This window comes from Apostichopus japonicus, chromosome 5, assembly GCF_037975245.1.
Source record: "Apostichopus japonicus isolate 1M-3 chromosome 5, ASM3797524v1, whole genome shotgun sequence".
NCBI classification, from domain to species: Eukaryota; Metazoa; Echinodermata; class Holothuroidea; order Aspidochirotida; family Stichopodidae; genus Apostichopus; species Apostichopus japonicus.
In genome coordinates, this window is record NC_092565.1 from 22,910,661 (window position 1) to 22,932,205 (window position 21,545).

The 21,545-nt window shown below is 36.6% G+C and overlaps 1 protein-coding gene across 1 annotated transcript; it reads right to left on the reverse strand.

The window, feature by feature from the left end:
* Positions 1–4,239: 4,239 nt before the first annotated feature.
* Positions 4,240–21,331, reverse strand: LOC139968084 (uncharacterized). The gene is made up of 8 exons (XM_071972434.1): positions 20,706–21,331; positions 17,064–17,135; positions 16,116–16,388; positions 12,764–12,907; positions 11,850–11,949; positions 9,032–9,178; positions 7,689–7,750; positions 4,240–5,451 (listed from the first exon to the last, which is right to left on the reverse strand). Exons 1-8 carry the CDS (start codon positions 20,922–20,924, stop codon positions 4,936–4,938), a joined length of 1,533 nt encoding a protein of 510 aa, XP_071828535.1. The 5' UTR covers positions 20,925–21,331; the 3' UTR covers positions 4,240–4,935.
* Between the last annotated feature and the right edge of the window lie 214 nt (positions 21,332–21,545).

Consider the following 21,545-nt stretch of genomic DNA (forward strand, 5'->3'; position numbering starts at 1 on the left):
GCATCAAACCTTTTACCATATGTAGATGCCCCCCCCCCCTCCCCTCCTCTTACCATTTTGTGAAATATCTTTGACACATTGCTTCTTGATTTCTTCTTCTTTTTCTATTTTTAATTCTATTTAATTATATACAAATAATGAATGGTTATATATATCCATTCATTATAATATATGAATAGTGCAAATATTTCATGAGTTGAAAGATGGAATGTTCCATTCAACGAGGCGCAGCCGAGTTGAAAGTTGGAACAAATTACATCTTTCAACGAATGAAATATTTGCACTATTGCACGAATGGTAACCATTCATTATTTGTTTTATACAACACCTTCAAATTTGGATATAATTGGATGTAAAATGCACTCATGCAACAGATTGTTTTGAACAGACAGGTTTCTCTGCTCTCTTACCATTGAAAAAAGTGCTATCAAAAAAGTATAACCCTTGGTTCTATTTCATAGAGTGCAATAGAGCAGATTTTGCATGCAATCGACGAGCAATTGACCAATCAAATGGCTGGAATATAATTAGGTGTTGTATAATTAATAATATTACATGGTAATATGGGTATTCACCTGTAACAGGTAGGAAGATGATGAAAGATCCAATTCAACTACTATCACGTGTAAGAAGCAGTTTCTTATCAAACTTGTCAACATTTCTCTGAGTATCCAAAATGCGGTTACTGTCGGTGACATGGGTGGGCTTTACATCTCAAAAAAAAAAAAAAAAAAAATGACCAATTTCAAGCTATGACACTTAAACTGCAAAGTAACTTCTCCAAAAAGAAATGCATAATGAAAAAAACGTTGCCACAATAATGCCACTGTTAATTTCTTGCTAGACAATATTCTGGTATTAGTCTTAATACACATCCAAACATCTCAACTAGAACACCTTGTGGAGTTCAATGTGGAAAATTTTATGAAACCTACAAAGTCTTACTTTAAAGAAGATATTTAATCACTGAAACACTTTTCTTAATACTAGTATTTATTACATATACAATTTTCAATTTTTGTCATTTTTTTCAATTTGTTTTTGTTTTAACTAGGAGCTCATAGACTTCACCCTTATGGGATTTTATCCTCAATAGTTTATCAAAATATTTATCAGAATCTACTCAAAAAATTTACTTTTCTAATTTAAAGAGTCCTAAAATGTACACATGAACACTTCAAATATTTGATCTAGTATACAGATTAATTTCTACCAAATGGGCATTATTGTTTAAGGATCAAAATGAAAACGGTTTCAGATGGTTGCAAATGTTGAACTGCATTCACTAATCAATTCAAACCGGATGTAACCAACCAAATACCAAACAGATGCCCACAGCACTCAAAATTTCAATCCAGCTCCAAAGGACACATCAAACTACATCACACACCAATGGTTGAAGTAAATCCTTACATGCTTGACAATGTGACACACTTTACTATAAAATTCGTATTTAGACTGAAATCTCTTCGCAAAAATACTACAACTTTCTAGGAAGACAATTTACCCGATGATTTCTAAATCCCTGTTTGAACAGAGTCAACAGAGTTCCACCAAACCTTAACATGAAGAAAAGTTACCTTCACTTCAATAAAATTTATTAATAGAGCATTTTACCTCCCGAAGTGATATTTGTCAGACCGACTGAGCTATAAGAATGTCATGAATATGCATCAGCTACGTTGGGAGAGCCTGGTTTGCTGACTGAAACCAAATATATGCCCAGCTTCTGTCTTGTGAAGCTGTTGTCTAAGTTACATAAAAACTGGATCATTGATATTCAAACCTAATATTGTCCAACAACAACTGTTCAAAAGTTAACAGTGACTATTCAATAAAAACCAAAAATACACACCAAAAGCTTCCCTTGATGGGAGCCATGCTGATCAATTAATCCAAGTTGTTTAACCTGTAATTAACTGATGGTTAAACAGTCTCACAATTAAAAGCAATGGTATTTTATTTGCGGTCATGGCTCGATGCTATCCTAGCTAGCAAGCCATTTAACTTACAGACATATAAAAAGTAATTACTTAGGATCGGTATTTTATATATAAAAAAAAATCTGAAAAATACAAATTCTGACTTCTAAAATGATAGTACCATTTCGAACTAAGCAAGCACAATCCTTACTATTCATATATACGGAATCCTATTGCTTGGTTTGGTAAAGGCAGTCTACTAGAGTCATTCATGAACTAAGCTTTCCTGAAAGGCCATCAGTTCTGCCCTCAAATTCCCACTCATATTCAAATTTTCAACAATCATTTGACTGTTTCCTTCAAACATTCATGCTATGGGAAGCAGTCCCCTACTTCCATTTCTTTGCTTTTAGTTTGACAGAAAGACAGCATTCCAAAATGCATTATAATAAAAATCCCAAACAATGTCTTTACGCCCCAAATGATGTTAAGCCATCAACATCTTCACCGGTTAACTCAAATTTCACCTTGCATAAACAGTTCTTCTGCTATCAAACTTCTTTTATCGAATCTTTAATCAAGATCCTTTCAGCAAAAACAATCGGTGGGTTTCGTTAATAAAGGTTTGTAAACATAAATCTCGTCGGTGCAACATTGCCCAATATAATGCATTGTAGGTAAGCTTTGCGACACCTCATCTTTGACGATTATGTAGTAGATATAAAACACATCAATGATACAAAAAATCAATAATACAAAAAAAAAAAAGACATTTTCGTATTAGAATAAAGAAAGAACAACTATAAAATATGTGAATGAAGATTAGATGAATCCTATACGTAATAATGTTGTATTAGATGGCAATGTTATTGGCATGAATGAAAACGTTGCAGGTTCCCATGTTTATGGGATAAAATTTACCTACCCTACCCCCCTCCCCCTCCCTCATGAAAATAGAAACAAATCCAAATTGCATTCTAAAATGACATATCCATATCAATTCATCTCAACAGATGATGATGGGGTCACACTTCAAGAAAAGCAAACTACATTTTTCAAAGTTAGATTTAATGCCCGTCCAACTCACTGCTTTATTAAAATGGCAGTTTCTACTGCAGCATGGGTCACCATTTTCACCTCACATGGTCAACATACCTAGCATATTCTGTTATGAAAATTATTCAACTCTATTTAGCAAAACCTCAATCAAATATTTTGAATAAGTCATTTTTTTAGTAAGTTTCTGTTTTACTGGTCTGCAGCTAAAACTTTCAGAAGAAAGTTTGGATAATAGTATATTCCTCTAAAGGTATAATTAAATCATCGCCCCTTTCACAATTTTAAAATGATTTTTTTCTTTGTACCCTCTGGAGGAGTGCGGTGGGGTGGGGGGGGGGGGGAGATTTCCATGTCCACACTTGTGGTGTAAAATGCAGAAATACTGGCTGCTTACTCCTGGAATTCTATTCAAAACAGAGTTAATGGTTTGTGGAATATACACACAATATTTTTCCACTGTGTATCTCCTACCTCTCCTCTTCCCCTATTGGTTTCTTTCTTCTCTCCATCCCTTGTCTACTAATCCCCTTACATCTATCTCTTTGTGTTCACCACGCTCATTAACCTGTCTGTTTTCTGTGCGTGTTTTTGTCCCTTCTGTTACTGTTTCTTGTCATTTAGCCTCTGAAGAAGATCCTGCTAGGATCGAAACGTCAGGCCAACTTACATTTACACATTTTCCTACACAGGCTCTCTAGTGGATAAGCAGTTTGCGAACAGTTTTATTTTATTTTGATTACAATATTTTTTTGTACAAAGCAAATACAAAATAATTCTCATAGATGATATAGATAGATAGATAACATACATAAGTTATGCAAAACTAGTAACTATTCCTTCTGCCAGTAAAGAAGATGCTTGAAAGTTTCATTCTCATGTCTATATATTGAACTTTGGTATCCGATCATCAAGTCATTTGATATTCAACTGAAATAAATAAATAACAAACAAACAAAATGGGTACATTCACACCAAGAGGAAAACAAATGAAATCATATACATTCCCTGTATTACTTCTTTGGTTCTCAGCCACTCCCTTCTCCTCAAACTCCTCAACCCACACCAACCCCCCCCCCCCACACTCCATCCTTGTGAAAGAACATTGTTTGAGATCAGAAGGAATCACCATACCGATGAATGTTTGGCCAATGAGGGTCTGACCTTTCACAAGACACAAAGAAACACATTAACCAGGAGGGTAGGGTTTTGTGGGGGATGGGGTATAATTTACATGTGGTTTGTAGCTGTACTATGTTAAGGTGGGAGGGAGGGGCGGGAGTGGGGAGTGTTTAGAGAATCTGTGTCTCCCTGCAACTCCCTCTATCCTTGAGTACAGAATGTATGAATACTTGATGTTACCTTCCTTCAACATGGTGCCCCATATAACATGCAAATTTGTGCTTTAACTGGCAAGTTATGTAAAGGTTTTTTCCAAGCTTGTACCATAACAGCAACTTACTACTCTAACTAGTCTCAACTAGGACTCTCTTTTCCATCACTTGAGGTGGCACACATCTTGCCCAAAAAAACCCACTTCTTCACAAAGAATCAATCTCAATGTAAACATTGACAAATTTGGCAAAAACTCCCATGTACCGTATCCATGACGTTGGATTAACAGCCTCAATTGAAAGCACTATACAATAGCAGTCTCTTGCATTGAAGTAAGGAAAGAAAACAACAATCTACTCATACGAAATGAGAACAGACTCTTCAGTTGCAAAGTGGTTAAAAACTCCAAACTCGTATGCGCTGGTCTTGAGTCGCATATAAACGTTACTGGCTTTTATTGGCGACATGTACCAATGCATCTTCCACAAGCAGATGGAACCTCATGTTTTCAACAGTAGAACCGGTAGAAAACCACTTGGAACCAGTCCAACCTGCCAGCTCCAAAACCCAAACTGAAATTTACTTCTAGAACCCGAGAAGGTTATTTCCTGCATTCAATTCATCAACTTTCTTTGAGAAGAGCTTTCTTTTCGTCGATCACATCCACGCTCACATCCTCTAGGGGCCTACCCAACACCAATTTCTGCCGTTTGGGCCATTTCTGGTCCGGATGAGGGAGAAAGATGATGACAGAGTTTTCTTGAGGCACCATCACTTCAATGTTCTCAAACCTGCTGAAGTCTCCCAGCTTGAAGATGTACCCGACGGATGCGTAAACGAGGAACTCGGGAATTTCAAAGGAGAGGGTCTTGACGTACATGTACTCCGACAGAAACGTGGACATGGTGGTGATGATGGCGAAGACCATGGTGTACATCGCGATCACCATCCGTAGCTTGATGTAGATGTCCCTCTTCTCTATCAGCTGATCTTCGAACCCTAAATCTTTGAACTTCACTTCCTTCTGGATCACCAGCTGATGAACGGCGAGAAGCTGTTTGTTCAGGACATCCAAATTGAAAGAGCACCACTTGAGAGCGCGATAAATCACAAATACTATGCTGCACACTGCAAAGGCCTGTGGGTAAACAGAAATCAAATACCAAGTGTAAACACGATACCTGATGGAGAAGACAATGTATGCAGTAGTCTTTAAGTGGACTTTGAACTTTGCCAAGTGATAACGCATTTCGTCACTTCTTAAGTGAAGTTGTACAAGAAAATACAGTTCATTGTTACGCATTGCAGTAGATATCAGGGTTGCCAAATCGTGTGAAACAAAAAGAAGAGGCCAAATGTAACTTGCTGTTATCTTATGACAATTGACCCTGTTTATGGGTGGGTTCGCAATCCTTGCAATTGTGGTCTCTTACCTGCACATCAGGCAGACGAACCATGGTAAATGCTTGCCAATGTTTTTACCAACACGTAGGCCTATATGCAACCTTGGGTCGGACTTCAGAAGCATGAAATGGGTGTGATGAATGTTCTTCGCAGAAATTTAAGAATATTCAGGTATTACTTCTATTAAATTGGTAGGCCATTCAAAAAGTGCTCCTCCCAAATTCAGTTTGAACAGATCATTCCTTATCCTCCAGCCAACGGTATTTGAAAAACGCCCAATTTGCCACATTCCGCAATTGAATTGCCAATTGGCAACTCCTCTGCAGACATTGCCTGGGTTTCTGGCAGACAGCAAATCGATAACTCACAGACTGTCCACAGACAGGTTGACATGCTTTACACATCTTTGTCCAGATAACATTAATAAGATGCTAATTTGAAGCCATCAGAATCACCCCAAAATACCACAGGAAGTCAAATCATTGTCATTCATGTAATAAACAAATTTCCACAATCTATTTTACAGTGCCCCCTTTAGGCACTATCCAAATTGCGGAATTGACATAACTATATTGGTAACAAACTTTTGGCAAAATTTTTACTTTTTTAAAATTTGAAGCTTTACTGGTGACATTGAATTAGCCTTTAAATGTCATCTGACAAACCAACATGGAAACAATACATGTGATTGGTTGGTTGCCAAGTTCAAGACATGACAATTGCAATTCATCGGTACTGGTGCCAAACTGGCAATCAAGTTGACTCAAAGTTTACTGCCACAAAGTGCCAACCTTAACCATCAATTTGGCTCTAAGTTTTAACTGACAAGAAACATTCTGTTACTATTTATTAGCTTTCAGCCGAGTGCATGTACATGGCACAAAAGTACTGCACATTAAACTGACTGCAGCCAAAATGAAGCATATGCAGTCTTGGGTGTTTAATTGGCAGCGACTTCGTGAATTAGCATTTAGTTTTTTAACTTTTTAAAGATTGCCAAGGACATCTTAATTGTACAGACAACTTAATTTTACAGACAATTTACACAACGGCGTACTTTCCTTGATTTATGTAACAGAGTTCGGGACAGACTGAGTCATCAGACTACAAGTTCAAGTGTTCAACAATTCTCAACAAGGCAAACTACAGACTCGAGCAAACTGACTTGGAGTGGATATGTACACGGCTAGATAACAATATCATATAAGCAAACACACTTCAGATGGGTTTAACCTACATATTCTGAACTCTTCAATAGTCAAAGACCTGCGTTGCCGAGTCTCCCAACAGATGCAGAAGGACACTCAATAGATTGGGGTTAGAAAATTCAACCGCTGGCAACCGCCACCAGTGTTTACACGTTGAACTGGTTCACAGACATGTTTACAAAAGACGGCTGATGACTAAATTTGTAGCTACTATATAAACCGCACTCCAGATTCTGAGCTGAGAGTCTTCACTGGTTTACTCTTTTACATGAACTGCAAAAGCTTAAACCTTTTTGGATTGGATCTTTGAGATTCTATTTTAAAATATCCCAATATTATGAGAACAGATTAGAACAGATTATAGACTCAGAATTTTTTAAGAAATTTTTTTTCATTCGGTTATCAACATTTAATCTTTTCCAAAAACAAACTAGAATTATTTGTCACAAGTTCGAACGATGCAAACAGGAAGATTTCCCAAAAAAATTCACCTTTTTCTTCTTCTTTTGATATAGAAAACCGTACGAGTCAAGGTGCAAGGGACCAAATAGATTGTTGTGGGACATTTTAACATGTTTATCAAAATCTACTCCAGAAGCTGGATTGAGACTAAGCTCATCTGTGTAAGACACAGAGCTGTGTAAGACACAGAGCTGTGTAAGACACAGCTCTGTCACAAGTAGGCAATTAAAGACTAATAATAGTTTTTATTTGTATTGACTGAAATAAGCTTTCTTTGAAACAAGTTGTGGATGAAACCTACCATGAAATAACTGTGTATCCATATGACGCATATCACAGAGGCCAAAAAGGCAAGAAATAGAACTGAAAAAGAAAAGAAAGACACTTATGCTTTAAAGTAACATCTTTACATCGATTACCTTGAATGCAGAAAGCTATAACATACTAGATCAAAAGGATGAACTTTAAGAGGAACTGTAATATAAACAATATATTGTATAAAGCTATTTTCAGAAAAACTAAGTTTTGTATGTCACATGTAACCAGTACAGATATAACTCATCTCTCTGTTCATATAACTAAGTTTTGTACTCCATATGTAACCAGTACAGATATAACTCATCTCTCTGTTTATATAACCTTGTTTTGTATTTCATATGTAACCAGTACAGATATAACTCATCTCTCTGTTTATATAACTAAGTTTTGTATTTCATTTGTAACCAGTACAGCTATAACTCATCTCTCTGTTTATATAACCTTGTTTTGTATTTCACATGCAACCAGTACAGCTATAACTCATCTCTCTGTTTATATAACCTTGTTTTGTATTTCACATGTAACCAGTACAGCTATAACTCATCTCTCTGTGTATATAACCTTGTTTTATATTTCATATGTAACCAGTACAGCTATAACTCATCTCTCTGTTCATATAACTAAATATTGTACTTCACATTTAACCAGTACAGCTATATTAAACTTATAACAACCTCAACACTCAGCACAGCAGGTAACCATACACTGACATTATTCTCTGATCTATTCAAACCTTTGGACCAATACCACAACATCACTTTGGTAGCATTTTTTATGTTTTCAAGAAAAGGTTATAACAGCATTCCATTCTTCAAAATTCAGCAAACTTGTAAGCATCATCCACCACTGAGTATCATGTGTATCTCAGAATGTCAAATACAGAGGAAAATAAACCTTAATGATTGATCCACTTGGCTGTGTAGGATATATATATATATAAGTCTGTTTTGAACAAATTCATCTCTCAGGCAATCAAGACTGCTCCTGATGTTATCTCAAAGTACAAAGCATCTATTATGACCACAATGGGTTAGCCTCTGAAGAGGATCACGCTAGAGCGGGAACCTCAGGCCCTCTTACATATATGTTACCTACACAGGCTTTTTGCAGTAGATAAGCAGTTTGCTGACTGATTCATCTCTCTTTGATAACCACAATGGGATCATTATCATTTATTTCCTCTTCAAGTTTTTTTTCATGCTGTGCCAGTTTTTTGTTGCAAAACTGGTTTCTTTATAAATTAAGACATTTTAATAGTGTTTCCATTTTTTCTGCTTAATTTCTGCCTTTCCTGAATTCTATGCAGGACAAATTTCTTCTACTGACCTGGAATCAATGCATGCTTGACTTTACGGATGTGTGGTCTCATGACACACCACCCCTCAGCTGCTAACATCAAGGTCATGAACAGAGTAGCATCTTCTGCACTCATGAGAACCATAATCGCTGTTTTCAGACCATAGTGTTCGTTACCTGCCATAAAGAGAGAGGGAGGGAGAAGAATGTCATTAATGTGTACATGAAGAATGTGTCATTTCCCATGTAGTCGGGTCAAAGTTTATTTGGCCTGGTATATATATTCATGATTGTATTTTAGCCTTTGTTACCTGAATATGTAAAACCAGATCAAATTATCTCCTTTGCTTATTTTGAGGCACTGTATACTGCAAATTTGCGGGTAATTTTTAAATCAAGAAATGTCTGTCTACAACAGAACATGTTTTCAACAACCTCGTTGCAAGATAAAAGAAACAGTCCAGCATTTTGATTGCCGTTAGAACTAGAAACACTAGCATATTTTTGGTTGAGCAAATAGGTGGACTCAGTTTATTAGAGACAATGCATTCAAACTTGTTACTTTCAGGTGGCTGAGTCACAATATCTAAGTGTATTTATTATAATTATTAAACATTAACAGCCATATCTAGGACCAGAATTTAAATCTAAAATAGACCTCTATAGAATAGCAGAACTTAACCATCCACGACCACCCAACTGAATCAAGGTTCTATAATACATGCAGGTACTCTGCAGCAATGACGTGGCCATTAGCAGGCAAACTCTATTTCAAACCAAAACAATTTTTTGGCAGAACAAGCTTCTGTCTCAGTATTCTTTATATTATACTTTTTTTGAAAGTCCACTGAGTAAACAGCTGGTTTATTGCTCAATGCAAGGCTGTGGGTCCTGATAAATTGTTGAATACTCTGTCTGTAGGTAATTAACAGGGACTTCAATATAGTCACTCGACCGTAACAACCTTTAATATGAAACCACGACCACTGGCAGCTCTCTAGTTGCCTAGGACCAAAACTCATAGGTTCATAACAATCTATTGCAACACACCTTCTAGTTAGCAGGTATTGCTATGATTAAGACTGTTGTTTAGTTGAATGTTAACTTCACTAGACTATTGCATCCAAATGATTATGTCTTTAATATCTTGGCTATTTCATTCAATAGTACACAAAATCTCATCCATATTGCATCACCCATCTCCAAATGACAATACATATTGCTGGTAGTATTCTGGTGAAATTATTCAGGACCCTAGATATAATGGTAAACAAACGAGGGTGACTGCACGACAGCAGCAACAGCAGGGTATTCCCAAAAATAGGAAATGATGCAACTATACAGCAATGGCATGTAATAATTGATGAATCATTCAACAGCAATGAAAGAAGGATGACATCACTGCTAAATTTAATATCAGGAACTTTCAACTACTTGATATTTAATTGTTTATGAGTGTTGCACAATTCATGTATAGGATCCCCTTGGGTAGAGCTCTTTGTGTTCATTGCTACACCTTGAGTAAGGCTGTTAAGGTATGTCGACTGCACTTGTACACAGAAATAAGTTCTAAAGGACTAAAGTGGTATCATCTTACACTATATCCTTGATTCCAGAACCTTTTAGTAAAAGAATATGTACTTTAGAGGCTTCCTTATTCACAAAGTACTGGCAAAAGTGCTGACCACTTTAATAGTTTTATTAACTTGATCTGTAGCTAGAATTTTTTTCCCAACGACCATGGCTTGAGATCTACCGACCGCATTTGAATGTTTTTATTTCATGAAGATCAGCTTCCATATATGCCCTAAATACACCATTTCCAACCTTTGTCATGATTTCATTTTCAAATTGTTCACATCTTACTAGTAGCAAGACCTTTTGACTTCTTCACAATGTCAACAACATATGCTTCAAATGACAATGCTAGACTTTCAACCTTCATCTCCAACATAGGCTGCGGTTCGACGAAGACTGCAGTCATGTTATTTAATGTTTTAAGATGTATAATGTTGCAGCAATGGGTTATAAATCATTCTTCATGAGTACTTAAAAACAATCTGCTGACCATTCTAGCAGATTCTACACTAGTACTATATATACTGGATGTAATTACAGGGACCTTGGCTGTAACATGTAACAAATGCTATCCAGATGACAAATGGAATGCACTTTAAGCTTTAAGTTAGCCTACTTTCTTTCACCTCTACTATCTGCTACGATGTACAAGTGAAGGTTTACGGTAACACTCACCACTTACCCTGCATTTTGCAACATCTATCTATCTACATACTGCACAGATGAAATACCTTCCACTTCTCCCGAGTTTTTGCTGGTTCAACTACACCATCAATACCATTGTCAAGTGCAAAGATATACAGTACTTATGCTCCTGCCTACATTTAAGAATGACTATGTATATAGAATATTTAGTCAAACTTGACTGCAGTAAGTATTGGAATATCATGACTTAGTTTTAAAATCCCAAATAGATGTAGTTCTTAAACTTGGTTTAACAGGCTTTGTATATAATACTTTTAAAAAACAATTAAACAAAGGAATACCTTTTTAATTAGACTAAAATATCATAACTTGAAAACATGTCTGGACGACAGAGTAGATTAGCCTCGAATGGAGTTGTGACTTGCACCTGAAATTGACCTTTACTTGTGCGGAACAAAAAGATCTCTGGAACTTCCCAGTTTGATCGTTTTGCAATCTTTCTGTGAGTAAACATTCCGAGTGTCTAGTATGAACTTGTCGACCAACTTGCAAAATGCTGTTTTATTTGTTTTCAACCAACGGTGGTGTCACTGATGATTAATACAGGTTACGCAATCTTTCTTACCTGTTCTGGAAATCATATCCCAGAAGATGATGGAAAGAACAAGGACCACAAACTTAAATAGTGGAGAAACAATCATCAACTTGTGTAGAGGATTCGAATACTGCAAAAAAAAGAAAAAAAAAAGAGGCCAAATAAACTTTTGCAATACAGTAAAAGACATACAGTCTGCAACTCCAATGATATCTGTCATTAATGTCATTAATTTGAATCCAAGACATTTTGGTGGAACATCATTATTTTATGAGCTGACCACAGGTTGTGTAACGCTGCCCTCTCTACTACGCATTTTAGTTTCTGATATGGGATTTTGGGGTCAGAAGCGACAATACATAACGGCACAATTTCATTTAATACAAACTCAGAAAGTGGCAGTGAAACCAATACAAAAACTGAAAGGAAAAAAACAACTTGTTAAAGTTTTGGAAGTTATTCAAAAATCTTGCTGTACTGTACATACCTGAACCCCAAATGCTATATTTTGTGTAGCTGGCACGCACACACACACAAAATATAGGCGCGACAAAATGGAGGCAGAAGGAAATTTTACTATTGCCCCCAAAAATGCCCAAAGTAAATAGGATGCGGATCCAATCTCTGTGCGTTGAGGTGCTTTGGCAATACACAGGTGATAGATATCCTCAAGAGACTATTGGATTGGAATATACCCAGAGCAGTATTTTCCAATCTGATAGGAAGCTTTTTACTCTCTTAAACAGCCCTAGGTAGCCAACTTTGGGTGGTAAAATGAGGAGGGTTCTAGATCTACATGGGCCAGAGTTTGCGACTAAAAGGTTACCCAACCTGTGCTCTAGACATGGTAGAGCAAGGGTGCAGTTCTTGTGAGTAGACAGGAAAGTGAAGTGAGCAAATTTACGGCAATATAATGGAGGAAAAAACCCAGAATTGTCACTTACCTCCCGGTACTTGACCCAGTTTGTGATCCAGTAAGCTAGGAGTACCACCCATAGGCAAAGTAACGTCTTAAACATATATCGGAGCGGTTCTTCACCTTTTCCTAAGTGAGTGGTGCCGTAATTGTTGAGTAACGTCAAGTTGCCCTGTAAAAAATGAAGTAAGGAATCACATGACCAGCAAACACACTTAAGGCTCAATATATTACCTACAGTACTTGAATTATCGGAAGCAGTGTAAACCACACTGCACGATGACTGGGTGAACTTCCTGTTTACCGAATGAGACAAGTTGTTATCCCTACAAACTGATGAACTTTCCACCACATATCCCTATAACAAAACTGTCATGCTTCTTATGACAATGGGAACTGGTATCATGAATCAAACTAAAATGGACCATTCATAATTGGTGCTTCGCATTTGGTTCTTACCCCTTACCATACTGTCTCTATGCATTGCAAATTTTGCAAGATGATGATGATGACGACGACCGAGACGGACGATGCAGATGATGATTAAACTTCTCATCCAAATTAAGTCCTTGCAAACTTTACAATTTAACTAGGGTACTTCAAAATTGTCTAAATTGTATAGAACTTCCAACTAAATTTGGAAAACAATATAATTATAACTAATTATTATACTAGTGGAAAATCATAACAATTGATGTGACAATTAGCCTATAGACTGTAAACTTTATCAACTCTGAATTGCTTGGCAACAGTGTGATTCAGAGCCAGCTGTACCAATTTGACCATCTTCACAGTGCTGACATATATCTCACTTGTCATACTATATCAAGAAAAATTTCCACTTTAACTCATGGAAAGTTCTTACTGAAACATGATAGCAAACAATTGTTCCCTTCAAAGTGTCTTTGGCAAAGTCCTTCTGCCTACTGTAAATTGTGTACAGATATCCTAGTACAAAATTCCTACCATCTTAAGTTGACAACAAGAGCTCAATAGTGCAATGGAGTTTAAAGTGTTTTATGTCATCATCCAATATCATAGTTGATAAAATGAAAGCATCAACTTCACACAAATGGGCAGGTTCCAAAGCTGTCACTCCATAGATAAGTTATTGCTACTGTACGTCCAATTTGAGCTGGCAAATATGTTGTCTGAAAACTATTTGGTTACCCCCAATAAGTCATGGTTTGCACAGAACACACTTGAGTGTCCAAAATTTCCTGACTTTTCCATGACTTTCAAGTATCGAACTGTACAATTCCATGACAATTCACCTATAATGCATGAGCATTGCTTTGAATATTAATTTTCCTTGCAACTTGTAAGATCAATGTATATTTCATTAGTTTGCATCAGTTTAATAGGACTCTAGGCTACATGTATGCATTGTTATTATTTGGCCATATATATCCTTGGGCATACCCGTAAAGCATACCAGTATTAAAAGAAACCTCACATGGTGCCAGATTGTCTCAGATTATATAAGAGATTTATTCAAATTAAATATTGCAATTGCAGAGGTCTAGTACTTTCAGTTTTGGAAAGTCAACTTGTGACCTCATTTTAAAATAAGTAACTAATAAAATTAGTAAAAATTAATAACTTTTTAGGTGTTATTACAATGTAAATATTTTTACATTTGACCCCATAACCTAATTTATATTCATAAGGTCGGTGCCAAATACAATAGGGTGCACCTTCTCACTATATAATACATCTACACAGCAAGTATGACAAGTATCCATCACTCCATTGTTGAGTTATCATGGACCCAAGCAAGTGTCACAGACACACACACGCACACACATACACACATCAACCTGACTGCTTAGGTTCCTATGCTTCCAGCAACAAACCAAAAAGTCTGTTTATAATTTCATTCACAGACATTAAGTATGCAAAGATGCATTGTAAACTGTGCATAGGTTTCTCATTATGAAGTTAAAGATTATCATTTATTTGGCCCCTAATTTTAGCCATGCACATATGTATGCTAAAAACTGCTTGAGATTTTCAAAGTTACTTTCCTGGTAGTTCAACAAAATTTCCAAATTACTTCCAAACATTGAAATGAGGAGTGGTAAATTAGATATTTTGAATGTTTCAGTGAGGAAAAATTTACTTTTGAGGGTGGTAGTAAAATGCAACTTGAAGTCAGAGCCTGAGTGAACTTTAAATTAAACCCTGATAGGAGAGAGCTATGTACAGTATAATCAGTGTTGAGATAAGCAGTATCCTATAAGTTTGTACATGAAACAGATCTACATACTGTACATGGCAAAACAACTGGGTAATTCAATTGCAATTCTCATTTCAATTGTAGTTGAATGGAAGCTTAAATGTCTACAGCAGGGGCCAGCCAGACTTTAACCCTTCTACTTAACCTGTGGTTGCATGAATAGGAACAAGCATGTACAATCAGACCTGAAGGTGGTTTCCTGGAACCAAACGAAACAATTCAATACATGTCTGGAAACATCATATTAAAGAAAACTCACACACATCACAGGTGTTAATGTTACTTTGTATGATGAAATTTGACATTATTGTTTGCCAGTAATATGATACTCATACTGTACTTAAATCTCATCAACCACAGAGTTTGAAATATTCAATGGCTACATTTCCTTCTCTTGATATGATGAGAAACTTTCCATGCAATGCCATGCACACAATACATGGATCTTGTTTGAGGGGGCTGGCTGCTCTACAGATTCAACCAGGATTACTGTACCTGCTCTACTAGATACTGCACATTTCTATTCCAGTAGCATATATATTTTATATACCAATTGATATCACTTGCTCTGTATTATTTTAAGAGTCATCTAGAAAATCAACAGAATTGACAAATTGCAGCTCAGCGACAGAATTCATGAACTGATTGATCAGTCTAATTATCAATTCATGGGGGAGCAGCACTGAGGTTCTTAGCAGGATTACTTTTCTTGATCAAACTAAGATCTGAAACATTTGTTAACAATCATTGTGTCCCAAGACGAAAAGAATACATTTTCCAAACTGACTAACATTCTTGGTGAATAGAAAATACAGAGGCACCCAATACAACAACCTTAGTCTCCCCCCCCCCTCCTCCCCCACTGCCTCTACTTAGATTGTCTTTCTCCGAGCACCAAAGAAAGCCAATGTTGGCAGAGTTAACAACGATGCTTAACCTACAGTGGAGAGTTTAACTAAGATAGTCACTCATGGAAGTTACGATTATAGTTAGTCCATTTCTGAAATACAAATTATGCAAGAGGATTTGAAAGAATTCAATAATTGACGACAACCTTCCAAATTGTACTGAATTTGTTGACATTATTAATCCGACATACGATGGCAGACTGTTGGTTTCAGTAGAGCTATAGGTTACTTACATGGCACTGAGCTGTGTAGTTGGGGATAGTGACATTCTGTGATGACTTTGGTTTCGTAGGACACTGGAGAAGGAAAAACTCATAGTAGTCTTCATCTTGCTTAGGAATGGTGGCACTCATTTCCCAGCTGAGACAAGAGCCTGACCTCCTCTGCGTGCACTTCATTTCGAAGCCCCCGCAAAATTCATACGACCGTTGAAACGGGCTGACCGAATTCTGGAATATCTTGCAAATTTGCTCCTTGTGGGATAAATCCATGTTGATCGTTTGTTGCTGTGGACATATATATGTGCGTAGAGATGTCGAATAAAATATATGACAGTGAAGCAAATTTTTTACATTCATTGACATCCAAACTTAAGGAGGCAGCTTCAAGTGACAATGGACACACCTTTGATGTGATGCCATCATGAGCAACAGAGTAGTACATTACCTCTTGGCAGTATGGTATTTACAGTTAATGTATGTATACTATCCGAGTTATTTATCCACTGTATACTAAACTGTGCTTAAACTACTGTAATTAGTGTGTAACCTAACCTTACTACTGCTTAAGAGTAGAGAGGAGACTCCCCATTTATTTGTCGTCATTTCTTCCAGACCATTTTTTTTTTTACGTTTGGTAGTTGTCAGTTGCTATAATATATGTTTTCTGTATGATGGTCAAATGTTACAAAACCTTCTTCCAAACCAAAGATTTTAATGAAAATAAAATTTCAAGGGTAAGCAATGTGAAGAAGAAGGTAACTGTGTCTTATTATTCACAATTAAATGTATATATCGTCATTTGAATGGGAATTACAGCCTGTGACATTCATGTTCTCGATGGCCTTTATCAGTATGTAAATAAACTTTATGTTTGTAAACTTTGTATACAGGCAATTGAACTTTAGGCTGCTTCTACCCATGGGAGGCTAAACAGGCTAACCTCAAGTAATTTTTACTTACACTGGAGTCCTTATCTTCATTCGGTACACAGGGGAGCAATATGATTGCAGGTCCATCAACAAGAATACCAGGCTGCAAAAGATTTATAGACGTAGAATATTTAGTTTTCTATAAGGCAAACATTTCAGTACCTTCAGTTCTACCAAAATTACCAGGTAATGAAGATTAAATAAAATCATCTAGTAGTAGTTCTGATATTTATTTAGTGAAATGGAAAACCTTGGCATACTGCAAGTGGACAAAGCACACAGATTATGTATTAACATACATAGCACCATGAACAAAGCTTACCAGGGTTTATTGACTTGTCTTTAACTGTTGCCTTTTTCATCTCTCCCTTTCTCCCCCTGGCTTGACCAAGTAGGTAATAAAGTGATAGAGCAGGTAAAAACAGGTATCACACAAAACCTGAGACTAATGAAAACCCACAAAATTTGGATTTGGATTCCTCAAAACTTTTGTCTTGAATGTCATTAACTTTATTTAGCCATATGCACTCTTTACCAATGTGACATGGAGAGCCTTTGCCATCAACAACCTGCAAAGTTTACGGAGCCTCACACTATCAACACTTCCTGTTATACGTACTGTAAGTAGATGTTGAGAACCATCTGGCCTCAAGCCCACAAACAAGGTCCATGATATCTTCTAAATGAAATACAACACAAAATTTCTCAGCCTTCCTTGGAACTACTTCATCAAAAACATATCTATCATTTATGGAATATAATTTATCGTCATGGTTGGGTTAACTTCTCTTTTAACTACTCAATTATCACCAAGCTTGTTTAACTTACTGCACAAGGGGAATGATGACTACAGCCACCAGTACATGTATACAATGCTAATTCTTTGTTAGCAATCATGAATCAGCAACACAATAACTTAAATGGAAATTTTGTCTTAACATGAGACAGGAATATTTGATTAGAGTGCACACTATTCCTTTAAATGCATCTTTCAAAAGAACTTTTTAAGAAAGTTGCCAGGTAAGAGGACACCTCAGAATGTACCCTTTATGACTTCCTTGACCCCACTGCTTCTTTGTTTCTAGCCTAAAAGAATATGTAGACTGTAAAACGATAGTGTTTATTAACTTGTTCCAGTCCTTTCTCGCTGTTTTCTCAAACTCTCCGGTTAAAGTTCAGAAACTGGAGTATCAGTTAGGGAGCAAAAAAACAAGTTTAAAAGCTGACTGATTTATCTTGCTGACTGAATGATATTCTAGAAGCCATACAAGCAGTCCTACAGACAGGCAAACCTTACAGCACGTACAGCATCATACAGTAGGTACTTTACTCCATATGGTACGAAAAAACCAGTACATGTGGTTATCACCAAATAAAGTTTTGAAAGACTAGTAGCAGCACTGAAGATTAACAAATTTGAACTTTTTTTCTGAGAGAAGGTCAATGGAAAATTTGTGTCACAAAATACACCCTGACATACTGACTGAAGTATTTAGTGGGGTAAAATCATAATCCACAGTAGGATCAAAGCTTTTCGTTTAGTTTGACCCAAAATTTGCCATCAATATATTGATGTACACAAGTCTTACAAGAGACTGTATAGAGCACCATATGATCTATGGCCCCAACATGAGGAGGCCACTGATAGGCAAGGCACATTGTACAAGTTGAGTCCAAGGCTTATAAATATTTTCATTGGAAATGTAGTACTTATTAAACTTTTGAAAGTTGCACAGCTTTGTACCTTTACTGTGTACTATTTTAACTTGGAATCTTGACTAGTTATCATCCGATATGCGAGCTTGTCTGATCCATGCAGACAGTTTCATCCTTAACAGCATACATGTGTGCATTCAGGCCACTGAAATTTGTGAATGGATCGAGTTAACTACGTAGTCTAGACGAGTCCACGTTGTGTTTGGTGTTCTCTGCTGTGCCAGGAGATGCCTGCACCTGTTTCGGAGATCAGCAAGCTACTATATACTGCCAGTAATGACGGAACTAAATCCCAAAATGGAACACGTGGTTGTCATATTGGCATCCAGTGGTGAATTTACCTCATAAGTCTGATTGTTCTTGAAATTGTACAGGACTATTTGTGCATGTCTTGCTGCCTTATCACATTTCGTCACACAGACATTCAGACCTTGTGGCCGTTGGTAATTCTTCAAGGACCAATTGTAGATCATGAAAGTACTGCTCTTCCTAGAAATCTACCACAGCAGCTGTTACATTTACATAATATACAGTACGTCTGTACTGATTACTGAGAACAATTGGAAGAGATGGATCCCCATGAGAGTGGCTGACAGAAAAGTGATATGATCATGACTTTAAACAAACATGTTCCACAGTGCTTAATTGCAAACCCAACTGCTAATTATAATCATACACAACTGTCCTCAAGTCACTTTTAAGGTATCTTTTTGATTTTTTGAGATTACAAATTTTACTTTTAGATCATTTGATATAGTTTGCAAAACAAACTTTATTAATATTTATATTTAACCTTCATTGTTGTGATTGACTCAGAAATTCATGTTCAACTTAGTAGTGTCGATACAGAAAACTGGGGTCATTGTGAAACATACAATGTAGCACAACATATTTATGGTGTTGGAAAGCTGGATGCAGCATGGTGGTAGCCTACCATATACCAGGCATACATTCCGAGAATATAGTTTGCATTGTTTCTAAGGACATGTTTTATTGCTCTCTATAATCAAGCAAATTTTTCCATTGCCAATAACAACATAGCAAAACAAAAATAAACAGCAAACATTTTTTCATACTCAATATTAAACAATGGTATCTGTGGTTGGCTGGAATTTCAGTACATTTTCTGATTTTCATCTTGAGCTTTTAAGCCTTGCAGTTTTGGTACAAGAATGATCTCAATTGAACCTCTGGGGGTTGAAAAACTAGTAAAACTAAATGACCCTGCAGTTAGCAAAAGTTTTACAAAAATATGGTGAATTAATTGCCACAATTTCTTTTCTTTTGCTTGGCACTTTTAATCATCTAGTAATATCACATCAAGATTTCCCTATCCATATTTCATTTCCCACAACTGAAGTTTTCACTTGGCTTGTGCATCCAGCTAAATCAGCTTTCACATTTTCCAGCTTTAATTAAGTTACAACTGAACCATTCACTTCATTTTTGAAATATTACAAACATAGGCTAGACCAATTCTCTATGTTGAATGAATATGATATGCATCTTTACCCTAATTCAGTAAGAGCTACCAATGTTTTTCTCAACTATGGTAGTCTGTGCAAGTGCAACATTAAAAGTTGCAAGTGCAACATTAAAAGTTGCAAGTGCATCATTAAAGTTTACCATACAAGCTGGGTTGTAATACTATGGAAGAGAGGGTTTACGACACTGGGTGAACTGTAATTGGTGTCTTACTTGTAGCTGGACCCTTTTGATGGTTTGAATGGTGTTGAATTGGCCTTGAGGGGGGGGGGGGGGGGCTAGACATAACTTAGGCTACTGTACACTTACTGCTTAGGCCTAGGCTGTGCCTAACGTTGGACATTGTTAATCAGTTGAACTTCAGCTATGGACGTAGCCCAGAATATACCTTGCCTACGTCCTTATTGAGAACGACAACTTCTTTTTAACAAAACGCATGACTTCTTAACATATCTAGGTTGCATTAACTTACCTGCTCTGGTGGTTGACAATCAAGTTTGAACGAAAGGTGTGCATGATTATAGAACCCAAATCCTCTGCGCTGTAGCAACTGTGTGATAGTTGGTTCACGGATGCCGTACAGTACACTAGTTGTTGGATAATAATATCTACCAGAAGTTTGAAGAACTTCAAAAGCAGAAATAACAACAAAGTAGAACATAACCAGGAAACTTGACGACATTTTTCCCATGCTGCGTTGAGCTGCTCACTGTTTTATTTTGATAGAAAGTTACCATTTCCAGGGTGAACTATGAGCCTTATTTCGCAAAGTATTTGAATCCATTCTTCCCTGGCCTGACTCGGAAAAGCACGTACAGTACAGGCACACGAAGCCAGTCGTACGTTGCTGCAGCTAAAAAACAGCTGGGTGATTTCTTTTAAAACCGATTTAGCCCGAAACACTAGCTTCGGCTTTATGTCGATTGCTCTTTTAACTGTGAATACTGTTCACTGTTAACATCACATCTTCTTGGTAAACTGAGATGGTTTTATCTGTATCATTATTTGCGGAGAAACCTTCGATACATGTCCAATCGGTATCATGCAATTTACCTCAGCATTGCGGCAAACAGTGTTATTCAAGATTTGAAGGGTTGTTGTTCAAACGCTTTCTGCATAGCCATTTCTAACTTACACATTTTTGTGCTGCCCGTTCCTTTATATGCAAATAAACGTTTAATTTCCAGTTACCGTTAGGACTAGTTCATTACGGTAAGTTCATGTTAACCATTAAGTCTCATTCAGCTAATGCTTACACCAGAAAATTTTAAAAAATCAAACATTTAAATATTTTATATTAGTCGATAAACTT

Bases quoted from the DNA above. Each gene is read 5' to 3' on its own strand.
- LOC139968084 (XM_071972434.1), bottom strand. From the start codon at position 20,924: ATGGGAAAAATGTCGTCAAGTTTCCTGGTTATGTTCTACTTTGTTGTT. The intron at 11,950-12,763 runs GTAAGTGACAAT...TTTTTTTTGCAG, and splicing joins ACTGGGTCAAGTACCGGGAG to TATTCGAATCCTCTACACAA. The intron at 7,751-9,031 runs GTCAGTAGAAGA...TTTCTTTTTCAG, and splicing joins CAAGCATGCATTGATTCCAG to TTCTATTTCTTGCCTTTTTG.